This window comes from Peromyscus eremicus, chromosome 17 (genome assembly GCF_949786415.1).
Source record: "Peromyscus eremicus chromosome 17, PerEre_H2_v1, whole genome shotgun sequence".
Lineage (NCBI taxonomy): Eukaryota > Metazoa > Chordata > Mammalia > Rodentia > Cricetidae > Peromyscus > Peromyscus eremicus.
In genome coordinates, this window is record NC_081433.1 from 55,418,896 (window position 1) to 55,437,738 (window position 18,843).

The 18,843-nt window shown below is 37.9% G+C and overlaps 1 protein-coding gene across 10 annotated transcripts in view; it reads right to left on the reverse strand.

Moving 5' to 3' along the window:
• The window catches only part of Psd3 (pleckstrin and Sec7 domain containing 3), a 383,054-nt gene that overhangs the window by 173,966 nt on the left and 190,245 nt on the right, over positions 1-18,843 (reverse strand). For all 10 annotated transcript variants that reach the window (XM_059244224.1, XM_059244226.1, XM_059244225.1 and 7 more), the window contains one exon: positions 16,352-16,441. In XM_059244224.1, the coding sequence (XP_059100207.1) occupies positions 16,352-16,441 (90 nt within the window). Of the gene's footprint in view, positions 1-16,351; positions 16,442-18,843 lie in introns of those variants that run through there.

Sequence of the window (18,843 nt, forward strand, 5' to 3'; positions counted from 1 at the left end):
TCAGAATACAGGTACTTGAACAAGTGAACAAAATTAAGCCTGCATTTTTACTATGACAGTTATAAGTGTGTGAAGGCATGCAAGTTCATGTCTGTAAGTAAAAAATGACATCATGTGATCTTTTTAACAGCTCTATTATTTATTTGGTTATCTGAATAAAATAAAACATGCCCAAATTTTCATCAACGGGAATTTCTGCTACTCTCATTTTATTTTGCTATAACAAGTAACACTGCAATTAATGTCCTTGTACACAATCTATGCACATTTCACCACCCAGTACATTTTCATATAATTTCTGATCTTCAAAAATGCTTTATACAAAGAGTTCCTATACATCTTTCACCTAATCTCCCCCTACTCTTAACATTTTACATAACCAAGTATAATTAATCAAACTATAAACTTTATTTAAACATCAGCTTTTCTATCACTGCCATTTTCTAGTCTAGGATGTTGACATTTCTGGAAAGGATGAACAATTTTCCTGGAGTGTATCATTCATTCATGGTTAGCTAATGGTTTCTCATGTTCACAATGAAGTCAGACGTTTGGGGAAGGATACTGGGAAACGTCTTTCTTACTGCTTCAGAGACGTCATGGTGACCATCAGTCTTACAGTAGTACTGTAAACTTCGAATGACCCACTAAGATGGTACCGACTAGCTGTCTATACTGTAAAGTTAGTATTTCCCCTCTGTAAATAATTAATATCCTGAGAGAAATACTTTGGCAATGCAAATATTGTTTCTCCAACTTCTACCTATTACATTTGGGACCCTTCAATGGGTCTATATACAACTACTGTGATGTCTAGTGGTGGTTTCTTTGTGATTTATTAGCAATTCCTTCTGTAATGAATAAATTGCACCAATTCCATCGCTTATTTTTCCATGGATATTTAGTTCATGCTGTGGGTATAAATCAATACTATCATTTTCTTTTTTAAGTTGTCCCAGTGTGGGTATTTAGGATCTCATCTGCATTGGCCTCATCTCCTGGCAGTCCTTCCTCCTTATTTTGTATATTTCCTTACTTTCTGGCAGTACAAAGAGGTCTTACTTCAAACTGTGTTTCCTCTGCGCTAGGATGAGATCCACCCACTACTGTAAGATGCCATAGTTACTTTCTAATAAATGGTATTTAAAACTGAGGACTGGATTTTTACCTTATCCTCTGCTACCAAGAGTAAGTGATTGGTTCTAGGTCTTCTTAGAAGGCAGGGCAAGGAACACGTAACACAAAGAATTCCATGCCTATAGAACCATCTACATACATGCCTCTATACATCAAAGTTGATGAATTTACAGATAATAACCTGACTGCAATATGGTGCACATTTTAACCTTCCATTAGGACAGAAAAATAGTCCTTATTATTACAAAAATATATGCTTATTGTTCAATCCCTATGTAAACATACTATAATAGTTTCTGATGATAGTTCCCACACCTTAGAAAAACAAAACTAAGTATAATTTGGTGATTCTATGCTGACATTTGTTTTCACCTGAATAGCATCCATTAAAATACTATGTTTTTCAAAACTGCGTATGATTCTTCACTTAAACATTTTCTTCAGTGTAATTATAAATTATTTTATGTAAAATAAGATAGGTCTATAGTTACTGTTCTTAGTTTCAATTTTCACAACCCATATAAGCTGATTGGTTTAATCTGCTAATCTATAATATAATGGGGCCAGTCAAAAAGTTATCAATTTACCTAGAAATGAGTCAGGACACACTCTATGAGGGACCAAAGAGTAAGTCCAAACATGGGCACAGATACTAATCACTGCTTGTACACTTCAAGACATGTGTATTGTCTGGTTTTTGTGGTTTTTTTGTTTGTTTGTTTGTTTGTTTGTGTGTGTGTATGTGTGTGTGTCATGCTTTAGTTTTTAAATGGTGGTATCTTTTCTTTCAAAAGAAATAATGCGATTACAAAAATAATGTATTCCCTAAAATTGATTTTCAAGACTGAATGGCTTCTCAAATACAAATACTGCCCCAAATTTCTAGTTGGGATTGTAGGAGCCAGAGGGGTCAAGGACATCACAAGAAAATCCACAGAATCAAATAGTCTGGGTTCATAGGAGCTCACAGAGACTGAACCAACAACCAGAGAGCCTCCATGGGACTGACCTAGGTCCTCTGCATATATGTGACAGTTGTCTACTTTGGTCTTCTTGTGGGGCTCCTAACAGTAGCAGCAAGGGCTGTCTCTGACTCTTTTGCTGGCTTTTGGAACCCTATTTCTCATGCTCGGTGGCCTTGCACAGTTTTAATACAAGGCAGGGAGCTGAGTCTTACTGCAACTTTATATGCTATGTTTTGTTGATATCCATGGGAAGCCCGCCCTTTTCTGAATAGAAAAGGGAGGGGAGAGGAAGGGGGTGGCAGAGGGGAAGTAGGGGGAAGAGACTGGGAGGAGAGGAGGGAGGGAAAACTGTGGTCAGGATATAAATCAAATATAAATATTTTTGAAAAATGCAATGCCTAAATTAAGAACTCCATAGAGATGAAGGCAGGATGGTGACCAGAGACTGTCACACACAGTCAAGAATGGAGTTTCCTTTGCAGGAGTTGAAGAGCTGAATTAACTCCGGCAGGAAAGACTTAGCACTAACGCTGACTCAGAAAGCAATGCCAAGCAACAACTACTTCTCAAAGTTATGAAAAAGCCAGAGAGGGAATGAGTTTCCTTCATGGGCCTGTGATCACACGGCCAACATCATTCCAGATTTGGGTGGAAGGTGGGAAGAGAAGGGAGGAAAACAACCAGTGGTGAGAGACATGAAGAAAGCCTTGGCGAGACTAAGTAAAATGTCCACCGCCAAAGAGAAGAGAAATTCATGTTCCCCAGTAAAAGACCCCTTGGCTTCCTGCCACAATAGCCTCCTTTTTCTCTCTAGTTCTCATATCCCGCTTCTAAAATGTGCAAGCTAGTTGCTGTGCTGGTTTCAATGGCTTAGATCTTACATAGACACATTAGAAGATTTAAAAAGAACACCTGCCCACAACTTATGCTGTAGTTTTAAAGGGTGTGCAGAAAGTAGTCTACAACTTTTTGTGCACACACATATCTTTCAAAACAACAAAAAAATACATGCAGTCATTTTTAAAAACATACTGGATAAAAGGTAAGACTAAACCCAAAGCAATGCCCACAGAAAGAATTCTTCATTTATGTAGAGTGTCTACAAAACAGTCATGACCTAGCTGGGACTTTTAAACAGACACAGGAAGATGCCACAGCATCATTCCTTAGACTGTGATGAGGCCATCATTCCTCATGCCCTCAGATGTGGGCAGTAAAGCTGCCAAAGTCCACTAGCTGTGGTCAAGGAGAGAAGGCTTGTAAGACAATACTGTGAGAGTTTCACAGTTTTATGTAATGTCACATTCCTTCCTTGGATTACAGATTTGGAGTTTTCAGAGATGTAGAAATATGGAAAGAGATTTTTATACTTTCATGTGTAATTCTACAAAGTTTTAACAGTCAATGTGAAGGTGGTACAAAAAAAAAATCTCAGCATAAAGCCACCCTAGTCTTTTTAAAAATAGTACATCTCTGCCCAGTAAATGATCATAAACTTTTTGACATTTCTATTTTTCCACTTTGATCTAAAATAAAAATCTGACTTCATGCTACAATGACCTGAATAAACGCATTGTAAATAATAATTAACACACAGAGAAAGCATTCATGTGGAAGGGCTGCTTTGATGTATCACACACTGCTACCCAGCCTCTCTCCACACTGGTATTTTGAGTCTTGCTCCCAATCAAAAATACCTCCTGTTCTAGCACCACAGCATCCATCAGAACTGTCTTTCAAAAGACAACTAAATCTGCCTGTAGAAGGTGGGTTCCAAGGTTGTTTCTCTTTGTCCAAAAAGCCCTCAATATTTTATATGTAATGCATATACACACATATATATATAATATATATTATATAATATATATTATATTACAGATACTGTATACACACACACTTCTTATGCTTATTTAATCTAATACTTATCTAGATGCTGGTGATAAAGGTCTTGGTAGGTGGAATTTAGGTTGCTAAGCAGCTAACTTTACTTAGTACAGGAAATTTACTCTGAATTATCCAAGTTGACCCACTGTAATCATATACATCCTTCACAACGTAATTGACAATAGTCACTCAGTATGAGCCAGAAGTGGGAACCAGAGAGCAGAGAGCAGGTGAGCAGGGGTAGGTGGCGGTGGTCCCCACACAGATATGAAAAGTGGGATGACTGACTCATCACTGCTGGCTTTCAAGGTAGATGGAGAAAGAATGGTCAACTCTGCAAACCGAGAAGACTCCTGGCAAAACACCAGAAACAAAAATTAAGCCTCAGTCTACAATGGCATGAGGTTCAATCAGGGAAACTGGATGAACGTGGAAGTGAGTCAGTCAGCTTCAGTGCTTCTACAGAGAACTACTGTCCCGCGTGATTTTGTACTGGGGAAGAGCTGAAGCAATAACACCAGCCACGTCAATGCCCATCTCTAACCTAAGGAGGACAGGTAAGTCCACCCTGTTTCACATCATCACACTCATGGCACTTTGTTAAAAGTGGTAACAAAGAACTAATAACTAATATACCCACTTTGAATTATTTCCTACTTAACAGTTCAAATTGCCGGAGCAGCTTTTGAAAACTACGTGGCGAGAGACAGTTGGTAAGAAGAATGAGCAGGGAGATTGAATCAAGGGTTTTATCATGGGGGCCAAAAGACATTTTCCATAAAACGTATTAATGATAGCATCATCTTAGAAAGTTTCTACATGCCTAGGAAACTCCCATCATCACATCCCCGGAGAAGAGCATGTTTTGGGTTGTTGTTTGTTTGTTTTCCACCATTGTACACTGGTTTTGGCCACTCAAGAACTTCAAAGAACAAAAGCACATGCAGAGCCCTGGTGTAAGGCGTCTCTCCTCCATAAGCTATGTATCAGTAGTATGTATCTTCACTTCTGTGCAGTAGACCTCTGTCGGAACTACCATTCTTCAGTTACTGATGACCTCTGCATGGCTGCTAATTTGGAACTACTGCTAATAAAGTTGCTTTGAGGATTCTTTTTTTTTTCCATTTCTTTTGAACCAAAGCAACCATACATTTAGGTTTAGGTTGGTATCAAACTGCCAGACTTTTCTCCAATATTCACTGCTTTAATACACTGCCATTTGAATAGAATATTTTTTCACTTCTCTCTTTTCTCCCCTTGTCCCAGTGATTTTAATGGATGGTCAGATCTGAAAATTACTATAACTGATTAAAAACTCCTCAGTGCAGAACTAATGTCTTGCTCATCTTTGCTTCAGCCAATATATTTAGTACAGCTTTTACCAAAGAGAACTTGTAAATCCTATTAAATTTCACCCGACTTTAGATAAAGATGGCAAGTCTAGTGACTCTGCTTTATATACATAGATATATACACTCCATGCAGGATTTTGAGTAAGACATTTCCCAAGTTGGGTTATTGTGTACTCTATTTGATTCTAAGCTCCATGAGTGAGTGATGGGCTACATGTCTTATTAAGGACTGTGCTCTTCGACTCAGACACAGAGATTAGTGGAAAAATAAGAGCAATCCTTTCTTTTAAGCTTTAATGCATATTTTAATTAAAAAATAATGCACAAGGCTGCACTGTGGGACAGTTCCAGTCCATGGCACTTACTGTTTAGGGGACCCAAGATAACTTTGAAAACTGCAATTATTTCAGCAACCATTTTTTAAAGATGAGCTTACTTGTCCTAGAAATTACACTAGATGCGATACACACACACATACACACACACACACACTCACACACACACACACAACACACATATACATATACCATAATATTCAATACATAGTATCAATCCTTAAGAATAAGGGCAAGAAGGAGCTGAGCTCTCACAGGAGTGATAAGAAATACTATCTTTGTCTCACAGTATGGTCTCAAAAAATCTCCTTTCAAAACTTTTGCCTAAGGTGATTCTGTAAGACTAACAACTTGAAATGCAAATACCCTCTTAAGATAATATTTTGAGTAACTTATTTATGTTTTTGTAAATGAGGAGGTAACCAGTAATAATTTACCTATTTTTGCATTCTAGTAAAATAATTGCTTCAAGAATTAAGTAATCTCACAATGAGGTGACTTGCTTTAGCAACAAGCTCTGAATTGGTTTTCCATTTCAGCGTTCTTTTAAGTAGCAGTGGTATCCAAAGCGATACCATGTTTCATTTTTCTAGGAAAAACCTTGAAGGTGTGGAAATCCTTGAGACTAAGAGACAGTGGAGGGCAACAGGATGAATGTGCCCATTTAACAAACAAGACACTGGAGGGGAAGGTTCACCTTAAGAGACTTTCCTCACAGTTTCTCCCTGAGAACTAGCTTCGTGGTACTGCAAGTTATCCAGAAAGGGAAGCAACAATATTCCTACTGAGCTATAACACCTATGAACTCAGAGACCAGCATGGCAAAATAGCTCCAAGTGTGCCATAGCGGCACACACACCTTGGTGGAAAACAATGACTCTGATTGGATCCAAGGCCTGCTCAACAAGAGGGAGACCATGCCTAGTACTAGAAGCCGAGCCAACTACCCAGGGCTAGTGAAGTCACGGAATCTGGAGGTGAATCCACAGCTGCCATGTTACTAAACCAGCATAATCCCTACCTCCATTCTAAACATATCCACAGGAAAGTGTAGTTCTCACGCCTCATCAGGTAAACATCTCACTGCAACAGACCAAGCCCATTGTAGAAAACTACAACTGACTGAAAAGCACAGAAGAGGTAGAGTGGTGCCCAGTCTCAGCGGACATATCTGCAACACAACTCCTATAACCTAAGCCTCGGGAATTACTGCAGAAGAGTATGTAGAAAGATTGTAAGCCAGAAAACCAAGAAGTTTTCTGTGAGACTGTGTCTCCTAGAAATGTCAGAAAGGCTATACATCCATGGAATCTCATCAGCACGGCTTCCTAAATAAGACCTGAACAATGATGACACCATTGGAAATGTTAAGATGGCAGGGGAAAAGCTGTAAGGACTGCTAGCTACAGGGAAATGGGTGATGCTGAGGACAAATGTTCTTCCCCAGAGAAGGGCCCTCCAGTGGGTTAGCCAATGTTAGGTAGTCAGCTCTGTCATATACACACAAGTAACATTATATGGACTTTCTGAGAAGGTTGTGTTTGTATATTTATCAGTACACACACATACCCACACCACCACCACCACCACCACCACCACCACCACCACCACCACCACCACAACAACAACAACATGTAATGAAAAAACATGAATTAGACAGGAAAGAAGGGGTACATAAGGGAAGGTTTGGAGCAATGAAAGAGAAGGGGAGAATGATTGCAATTATATCATGAAAAGACTTCCTGGAAAAGTATGTGTGAATGTGGCTTTTGATGTTTTTGAGAAATCAACAGTTTAGGGAAAAAGCTGGGATGGGATGGAAGAAAATGAACACAGAAGACTACTTCTACCTATGGAAAGTTTGAGGGAAGAGTAAAACTTAAAATTGACAGGTAACAACAGTCAATCCTTGACATCCATGTGGTGTTGGTTCCAATAACCCATCCCATCCACAGATAACTAACAATGTGACAATCAAACACTCTATATACAATATTGTAGAATTTCTCCATGACCTTCACATATCCTCTTGCATATTTCAAACTATCTCGTGATGATTTACAGTAATGAATATAATACAAATGCTATAGAAATAATTGTTATACTATTTAGAGAATAACAGGAATAAAGTCTGTATATATACAGGGAAGATTAAATTTCCCTACCAAAAATTTTTAATCTATTGCTGGTTTAATGTGCAAGGCTGGCTATAACTTCCAACAGGAATCCAGCACGGACAGAGAATAAACATTGCAGGATGATTTCAAGTAAAGAAATGATTTACTCTGTGTTAGCTGATTTTCTGATTGAAGCTGATTTCTTTAAATGCTATAAATCTTTATTAAATAGCTTTTGGGCAATTTTTCCAAATCTGTTTCACACTCCCATCTCCTAATGAAACAAAGCAAGCACAGCAGAACATTTCTAAAGAGTCATTAAGTACACCCATTACTTTGTAGTGCTAGAAATATAGCCACTCTCTGAGAAGGACTCAAAACTCCAAAGGTTCCATTTAGAGACCTACTACCCTCAAAAGTTCCATTTTCCTTTCACATAGTTATCAAATTAGTTCTTGCTACCAACACATAACTGACACACATGCTTACTCTAACTTCATTTTTCTATTTCATTTCTAAATTCTCTAAAAATAACTGATCTTCAGGCTGTGGCCTGGTGATATCACTGAACTACTTTCATTTAGTTTGTCTTAGAAGATGAAATTGGAGTGGCTAATATTTTGTCAATGAAATATTGGCTCCAAATGTGCTTAGGCCAGTCTCTAGTGTCAAGTACTTGTATATACCTGTATTTAAACAGCAATGTGTTTATGAAGCAAAGGAAGGAGAAAAGGATGTAGCTCAGTGGTAGTAGAGTGCGTGTCTTGCATACTCAAGGGAGGAATGAAGAGAGGGAAGGGAAGAAGGGAGAAAGGAGGGAGGAAGCAAGGAAGGAAAGACAGAGGGAGGGAGAGATTATTAAAATGATTACCTTAATTGTGCCTGTTCTCATATTTTTGAGTCTGCTTCATGAAACTGAACTGTACACAGTGAAGTTATTACTACAACCATAAAACAAACTGCTTTCCTTTGTGAGCTATTTTTATTGTAGCTACAAATTCCTCTAAATGAAAATGTGTTCCACTGTTCCTTAATGAATATACATGATATAACCATATTTTGCTGTGATGGCTCATTTACTATTGGATTATAAGCCTGCAGAGAGAAGCATGTCACTCTTAGAGGCCTCCCAGGCTCCTTTAAGCAAAAAGAGAAGGTTCAAAGTTGCAGTGAGACTGACTTTGAGTCAAGTCTATATGCTCATGTCTGAGTAACAGCAACAGCTAACTTGGAGGGTAGTGTTGCAATGTTTTAAGAACGCTCTAAACATACCAACATTCAAAATTTTGTGGAGTCACTGGAGTATGAGGCCAGGTAGTGTTGCTTTGTGGTCAAATTAAAAATAGAATCTGCCTGGGAATCATTAATATTCCATTATAACACACTGAATGATTACTACCATCCCTACTCAAACTTTTCTTTTTTAAAAAATTCATTCTTAAAAAAAGTATTTTTTTCATTTTACATACCAATTCCAGTTTCCCCTCCCTCCCCTTCTCCTGCCCCTCCCCACCTCCCATCATCCCACCCCACATCCACTCCTCAGAGAGGGTAAGGCCTCCCTTGGGGAGTCAACAAATCTAGCATACCAGGTTGAGGCAGGGCCAAGCCCCTCCCCCACTGTACTTTTAAAGTAGCACCTTTCTGTCATACCTTTCTAACAGACTTCTTTTGTGGAGGTTTTTGCTGTTGTTTCAAATAAGTACAAACATGATTTGCAGATTTTCAGCTACTTCAAAGTATCATTCTCATTATCATCACATTCATTCAAGGTCTGAACCATACAAAAGGCACCACCATTATCTTGACTTCCAGACTTCCATGGAGAAGGTAGAAACAGAAACATGCCTTTCATCTCACCACTCGGCTTGATTTGCCATACTGAAAAGAGGCAGCAAGAGTCTGTATTTTGAGCCACAGCCTTTAATGCTTCTCTCTTTAGATGCTCACTAACATAGCTTTTCTTTTCAAAGGCTCTCCTCCTTATACTAGGATAAGCATCTAAGCCCTTTCCTCCATAGATACTGTTGCTACCAGGTTTACATGACCTTCTCTTTGAGAGCTCACCTACTCCAGGCAACAGTTGATGCTCTTTTTATAGCTACACTTAAATACCACCCATAAGTTCCTATTTTCAACTACATACTCCGAATATAACTCAGATCAAGTATTTTTGAGAATTCGCTTCTGGCTTTTCATTTATAAAAAGTTTAGACCTCTTTCAGACTGAGGCCCCTTCTTCCTCTCCTCCAGTCTTTGGGGCATGATCTTTTGAGAATGCTGCTATAAAAAGAACATCTTTCTTAGAGTTAGGTCTGAATATTTGCTGGCTCCATTATTTGTGCATGATTCTTTGTCTAAACCAGTAGCACAAGAGGAAAACAAACATTAAGAGACATGATTTGAGTTTTCAAAGACAAAAACAGTGTAAAAAACACTCCCAGCACTGACACTGAATGGATGCTTAAAGATCGCCAAACATATTCCAACTCCTTTTATGCCAAGGCATATTCTGCTTCAAAGACATCACATGAGGAAGTCTGAACACAAAGGGAAATTGAGTATCCACTTGTGGTGCACGAGGGAAAGGACAAGGGAAGAGGCCGGACAGCAGATACTGCAGGCCTCATGAGTCCACAGGGTACATGCTTTATCTTACAACTTTAGAGATGAAGACAATGATTAAAGTTAAGAGAGATTAAGAAGTAAAATGAACATCAATACCCCCTGCCAAGATTCCATCACTAGTGACATCACTAGCAACAATCAGGTACACTTGGGAGTCCAGGGACTTTCACAACTCCATCAGGAAGCCTTGTGCATGACAAACGGACACACATTACATCTTAGTCCCTCTGTTCACTCTAAGACACAGGGACTACAATCACATGTTATATGACCTGCAGCATCTCACTCTCCAGATTCTTCTACACTGTTTATCTCAAACTCAGCCATGAAGCACTCTGATGCATTCAGTTTTGCAAATCATAGACCAGTGAGAAGACAGAATTTAACAGCCCTGATGGTCCAAGAACGCACTTTGTAGACCAGGCTGGCCTCAAACTCACAGAAATTCATATGCATCTACCTCCCAAGTGCTGGGATTAAAGGCATGCACCATCATGCCCAGTGAGAATTCCAATTTACCACTTGTTTCTCTTCGACTGCATTTGGTTAGAACACAGTCAGAAATGGGGGGATCTGAGAAAACAATCTAGTAATAGAAGCTCTAACAAGAGGCTCAAAGTAATAATACTTCCTATACATGTCCCTCAACACTACTGACACTGGTGTCCAGGCCAGCACTTTTCACTGGAGAACAGGCTTTGGGCTACCCTTCTCACTCTATGCTTCCTCCCAGCAACATCCTCTAGAAGAGTAAGAGGTTCATGCTGCTGTTCAGCTTTCAATTCTTCAAAATAATCCCCAATGTATTTTTGCTTTAAAGACTGAATTTACTTCTGTATAACTCACAAATATTTAAATACACATTTAAATCCATTTAAATACATATTTAAATCCATTTAAGAAGGAAAATCAGAAAAGCAGGGTCTACTCAACCCTTATTGTGTTTATGTCCCAAGTTAATAAAGTTTGTTATAAGCCAATGACGTTTCATTGTTTTTAATATTGCTAGTTTTATCTGAGCTATGTTACATGATATCCAATACTCTTGAAAGAATCACAAAGAGCAGTAAAATTTCATTAAAGTCAATTTTAATATGATATCTAATCTGATTGAATAGAGAGAACTGACCTTCCCTTTTTCTTTTAGTAAACCTGCTCATTATTTTTTCATTAAAACTTCATTTTTTGAGATAGTTGTAGAATAGTTTGGCATTACAAGGAATAATGGATTCCTTGTACCTTTATATGGTCCCATTTGATGTTGAGATTTGTAAAAGAATAATGCAACATCACAAGTAACAAGATTAATAGAATCTGGTCTCATTCATATTTCCCCAACTGTATTTACATTCACTGATAATTGTAGTATCTAACGCCAAGGGGGAAGGACAAACCCATGGAGTGTGGAGGTAAGGAAAAGCAAAGACCTGCTGCTTGAGGTCAACCTTTCGGTGGGAAATAGAGGAGAGTGGGGCACCTTATGTCATGTATGCAGTCTTCTCCCCCGCTGAATGGGTCCAACTAGAGGCCAGATGGAGCTGGGGCAGTAGGTAGGCTTGCTTGCTTTTGCTTTTCTAGAAGAATCCTTATAGTTCTTGTTGTCAACTCTGTGTAAACAGATCCTTTGTAGAGTTTGAACTCGTAAAATATTTTATCTCTAACTTTCCAAACTATTTTAGTTGTTTTTGTTTACCCTTACAGACAGCCATAAATGAATAAAAAGCTAATGGTTATGAACCTCAATCGTATAGTTTTTATTCTCTAATTGTGTTTCTTTCTTGCCCAGGAAAATGTATTAATCTTCATCTAAAATTCATTTCTCTTTGTTGAGCTCTGAATCTGTTTAAAGTTTGCGACTTTCTGCCCAGATTTTCCATTGTTTTCAGAACATACATTTCTTTAAGAATACCAAATGAGACATTACATCGAAAACCAAGTATGTATCTGTAAAGCATCCAACCAACTAAAGGATGGACATAGGAAGTCTATGAAGTTCTGGAAACTTCTAAAAGGATCTTGTCTAAACTCTGTCCTTGAAGAAAGCAAGAAAAAAGAAATGTACTTAATTAAGAAATTTAGTGAGAGTCTGATCAGATAAATCTATAATAATTTAAATTCAGTGTTCTTTATCTTTCCTTAATGAAATAAAGCATTTAAACCCTCCCTAAAGCAAACATGTTGAGACTGCTGATAGGAGGTACAAAATGAAACAGAATAATAGCTTGAATGAAAAATACAGCTTCTAACTGAGCATCAAAATCATTACCACCTTTGACGAAGGTAAATGATCTTCTATTGCTGGCTGTCTTCCTGCTTTGTTTACTTTAGATTATGGATGTGTATATCTTTTACTCCAGACAACTTATGGGGAAAACTTATTTGCCAAAACATTCAAATTCCTCATCTGATTATTTAAGAAACAGCTGGAACTGTACTGACAATTGTAGAAAGGGCTCATCTTGTCATCTATCCTGTCAGCACAGTGGAAGGCCAGGCAGAGGAAGAGCTTACACACTGAATTAGAGAACAGAGGTACGTTTCTCATTCAATACACAAATAGATTAGGGCGTGGTTTTCTTTGTCATGTCTGTTCAGATAAAGCAGAATAGACTATCCACGTGCATTCTAATATTGGAGAACTGCTCAAACTAAAGAAAGTCCTCCTTGTTTCTCAGCAGCTTGCCATCTCTGAGGACATGTGTACATTTGTCTCCAGAATCTTTTCCAAGTCCTACACCACCTGGTAAACACATGCTAAACCTTTAAAAAACTGTCTCCATCTAGGCAACCACAATATAGGTAGAAATGTTACTTCTGGTCCAAAAACATTTGAAGAAATATAAATCTAAATGTAACTTTAAGCCACAGAGATTTAAAAACTGTTGTTTTTCATTAAATAGAGTGGCTGCCCTTTAAGCAACGGCTGTCCTAATCAGCAACTGTAACTCCACAGCTACCACCAGCAGGTTCCACCACATGGGCCAAAGTCTTGGGAATTCTGTTCCCTCAGGATCTGCTCTCTCAAGGTCACTAAAGGAAACTGTATCTAGATCTCTACCCCTTTAAAGAACTCAGGACTCAAAGGTTGAGGTGAAATTCTGCTAGCTCAGAGATGCTGTATAGCAAGTAGCTAACCTCTCCTTACTCCTCAAAAACCAGCATCCTTCTGCTCTGCCCCCACTTAAGAACTCTCTTTATACATGGTTCCTCCTCACCACTTCCTGTCACCTAACTGCAGACTCAGCCTCCTGACCGAAGGTTAATTTTATTTAGTCAAACAAAATGTGACATGTCTTTGCATCATTCAACAAATATCCCACAGAACAAACAAATGTAACACATCCTAAATTAATATTACACAACAAAAAACAAGGCCAATGTGAAAGAACAAAATACCAAGTTCAATGAAGTAGATTAAAGCATTTCTGGTCATTGATACAGTAACTTATATTTTTATAAGGAATGTATTCAAAGTCCTATTTTCACTCTACCACACTTTTTAAAAAAAATCTCAGAATGTCATGAATGCCTGTCATTTTACAGGTCGGAAACGGGGTGAGTGAGAGGAAAAAGTGTTACTCAGAAACCTGTGAGATGGTAACATACATTTTCGTGGTTAGCTGTACGGTATACATATTATATAATTGGAATTTTCTCCCAAATTAAAAGATAGTGAAAAGGAAAGCAAGCAGAACATCAAAGAATTTAAGAGTTGAAACAGGGGAGGAGGAAAGAAAGAGGAGGAGGAGGGAGGAGGAGGAGGAGGAGGAGGAGGAGGAGAAGCTAGGGAAAAGGTTGAACACTCAACAATGAAATGAAGTCACACTGCTTTCAAGAAAACCTTTCCTTAACTGGAATTATACTAAAACAAAAACATTGCCTCGATTGGTGAGTGGCAGAGGGCTACTCTGAAAGGAAATCCGTATTTCACATGACAGATTCCACACTAAATGCCACTAGTATTTCCAGTCACTAGATTCTTCCCATAGTAAATAATGAGTACCTCCCCGAGGTTCATAGCCATGATTTAGCTTCAGGACTTCACAAAGCATCAGGCCAATCCTTGTCAGAGTCAATCAAGAACAGCATGTTTAGCTAATGTGGACAGCTGTCATGGCACTGTACATTATCTACGCTTGGTTCTAGACAGCCTCATCAAAAATCTTATAGTCTACCCAATAATATACCTGTAGCCATGGAGGATCCATATGCTTACTATTAATATCTAAATGCTTTTTAATTAATATCTAAATATCTAGATATTTTCTGGTCAATTTCTCTTTCTCATGGAGTTGATAAAAACCTCACAGGCCCTCCCTTAAAAAGACTTCATCATTTTCCTCTGTAATACTACCACCACCACCACCACCACCACCACCACCACCACATACCACGCCCCCCACACACACGAAAAACCAAAATAAAAGACGTGTTAACACTGTAGCTTTAATAGAGTGTGCACAACACACTCAGCATATCACAGTTCTGCACCCTCTATTTCCCATCCTCATTTGAAATTGTACCCTCAGAAATGGCAGTATCTACTCAACAAGGAAACAATCTTAAAAAATATCTTGTTGGACTTCTTTAGGTGTACTAACATGGTAAGGAAAAAAAATCTCACAGGACTGCATCCATAGAAAAAGAACTACAGATAACTGGATGGCTGAGAGTGGAAGAAATAGTCTTCTTCAGGAATAAGCCCATAATTGGTTATCCAGTAACAGGTAGTCAGCCCTAAAACATCTAAATCACATACATACAAGTAACACGAACTGAGCATGTTGCAGCATTCATATAACAATAACAACCAAAGAAAAAGAGGGCCTGATTTCAAGGGAAGGAAAGCAAGGGGTGAAGTACTTGGAAGGAACTAGGAGGAAGGGGTAAAGAACACAATTATATTTTAACTTAAAAAATCTTGTAATACAGTAAATCAAAAACTACAAGAAAAGTAGTATTTTTAACCACATAAGTTTTTAAATCAGTTGCATTAAAATCATCATATTCTGAAGTCTGATAGTACTGTATTTAATACCTTCTTTAATTTTCCATAGTATGCCTCTTGACATACTGTGGCAGAACTCCACCCTCTCTTTATGTTACACAGGCCTGGAGATGTGGCTTGGCAGTACAGCGCTAGCTAAGCGTGCACCATATAAATAGACTAAAAGTTATATAAACTATAATGAAGGACACCTCTCTCAAGAAGCACGTTTCCATCTCACAGCATGATTCAAATGTGTTACCATTCTGAGGCAACTCTTCCAAAGTAACTGATTCCAAAAGAAAGCTATGCATATCAAGTTTTAAATGAAAGACTAGGACTGAACAGAGATCTGTAAAATTCACATTCTCAACATATACATCTTATACCCTACTTCTAAAATATTCATGCTATGCAGCAATTATTATTCCATATTTTATCAAATATGCTGGAAAAATCTACAGATGTCAAAGATGATTTTGTCTCCTTGAAAACAATCTGATGAAAACATGATGAATGTTACAATAATAATGCCAATTGCAAATAATTCATTCACTTCACATCACTTGGGATTTAATCTATTTCAAGAGACATATGAGTGTTCCTGTGACTGAGGATGAACACCGTCATACATGCCTCTAGAAGTCTGAAAATGCTTGTTTCTAAAATAACTATACCCCTGCAACACAAACACCACTCACTAACTAGTGGCATTACCAACCAGTCCACAGCTTCTTATTCTCTCTGCATTACTTATCATGATACAGATTGCTAGAAATTATTGCCTTAGGAAACTTTGTAATCTGAACTACCCAAATCAAGGCTCAATAGAAATACCACCAATAGAAGGCTAAACAAAAAGCTTAAAAACTCAAGCCATCATCAGCTTAAATTAGCAGGAAATATAAATGCAATTCTATTTGAAAACCGACAGTCCTATGCTTACTTTCAGAAGATCCTTGGAGAAATCCACACCTTCATTTACTCCTTGGAGATTTGTAATGAACTCTTGGCAGGTCATCTTCTTTCCAATATTCTAAAATAAAGGAAAATATAATGACATTACACAATTAAGACTAATTCTTTAAAATGTAGATAAGCAGAGTTAGTAACGGATCTGGTTTTGAACACGTGTGTGTGTGTGTGTGTGTGTGTGTGTGTATGTGTGTATGTGTGTGTGTGTTATAATAAAATTCTAACATAAGAAAGATGTGCGGCTTAGTATGCTTTTAAAATTGTCATACTGTATAAATCATAACATTATGTTAAACCTTTATTTTAACCCAGACGAAAATGTGCAAAATGATGCTGCATTTATACAGGTGATATATAATATGGTTTTAAACTTAAAGCATGGGTTAAAGTGTCATTTATGAGCTGAATTAATGCTTATATTTCCTTACATTTAAGTACACTCAAGGTCCTTAGATTCTTTTACTTTGAAGCTGGCAGACTATCTTATCAGCAGAGGAAACGACTTCCAAGAAAGATAAACAGGAATTCATGCTTACAGTATCAGGAGGAGCCAGAATGCGAACACAATTTGAACCAGCTGCCTGAGCTGCAGTTCGCACACCGAGCTGAAGAGGGGCAAATGACACTTGTGCAGGTAGTGGGCTGCTTTTTATAACGAGTCTCTAAGCCTAAGGAATGGGGCAAAAGAGTATCTGCCCCTTCCATCCAGAGAGAGGCATCACATCCATCTTCCAATGAAATAAGAAAAAAAAAAAAAGTACCATTCCAAAGTCACTTTATCTTCCAAAGCTGCTCACTTGAGAAAGAAATCTTGAAAAGACACCAAAGAACCAAAAGTACTCTGGCACATGCAGGGGAGGGATGCAGACCATAGAGAGGTGGCACAGGTGTATAGCATCTCCAGCAGTGTGTAATGCAAGTGAACAAAAGGTGCGGTAGCATTCTTATGTCTGTACACAACAGGTTCATAAGTACACTCTCCAAAGCTATTTTATTGCCTCACAAATAGCAGAGGTATGATTTGAACCGTGGCAGTCAAAATGACTAAAGCACATGCTCCCACAGACAAAGAGTACAAGCACTTCACCGACAGTTTCACAGCAGCACATACACAGAACCCCAGCTTCCAGAACACACCCTTTTTCTTCGAGGCAACTCTCACACACCTTCCCTGTGTTCTCCTCTAGAAGACTCATCCCACCCGGCTATCTAAATATTTAGAGTGGAAGCGCGAAAACTGTTTTGTCAAAGCTCTTGCCTTTTCCACCAGCAAGTAGGCACGGAGTTCCTACGAAAGACTGGGTGAATCACTTGACACTAAGAACAAGCCTTGCCAATCACCTTATTCAGTAGATATTTCCAATGAATAAAGTCTGCCTTTCTGAAGTTTTGATGATTTTTTTTATTTAAAGCACAGGAAGGAACTTTAATTTTAAAATGTCCTTTGTAATGGTATACCAAAAATGACAAAAATTCAATTTTCATAAGCCTTTCTTAGGTCAACCAAGGTACCTCAAGGTATGATCAAATCATACCTTTCAATATGAGTTGGCAAGGTCTTTTTATGTTCCAAGAACAAAGAAAAAACAGTGAATAATCATGAAGCAATTACGTCTTTTAAAAGTCTTTGCTTTCAATGAAAAAATTTTAAAGACTCCTCAATATAATAATCACTAACCACACAAAAATATTTTAACATGTCTGAGAAATTCAAATTCCTTTTAAAAATTTGTACATTATTTTGCTTCTAATAAACTGTTAATAATTATTACCAAGTATAAATCATTCTAAAATATGTTTAACATGTGATAACATATTTCATTTCAATTTGTAGTTTTTATTGCAAATAAGAATTACAATCCAGAAAAAAACATTCTAAGTATAAAAACCTAACACAAGTAAACTTTTACAGAAAATCAGACCAAATATGAATTCAAGAAGAAATATGAAATAAAGCATTGATTCATTGGTAGATTTGGGCAAAGTAAGGTGAGAACCTTCTGGAAAGGATTCAACACTAGCACGATTGATAATTCATGAGATTTTTAAGAAAATCTCAAAGTTAACATGAGTTTGGAGGAAGTTGGTTCCAGCTTTCATGGAAGACTCTGAGGGGTTTGGGATTTCAACAGAAGTAGAATTAGAAATAGAGCCCAAAAGACAGGACTGACTTGTTATAACCAGGACATAATCATGCAAACAACAGTTTGTCTTATTTATATGTCAGAAGAATATGGATTCTGAAGATGACGCCCACTGCTGGTGATGCTGCTGCTACATTATTGAAATGACAACACAGATCTAGTCTGGAGCATCACATACAGTCAAAGACAGGGCACTCCAGTTTCATCCTGCTGCTGTGATAACACAAGAAGCAACTTACAGAAGAAAAGTGTTTATTGTACTTATACTTGCAGTTCACAGTCCATAGTTGAAGGAAATCAGGGCAGAAACTTGTCAGAA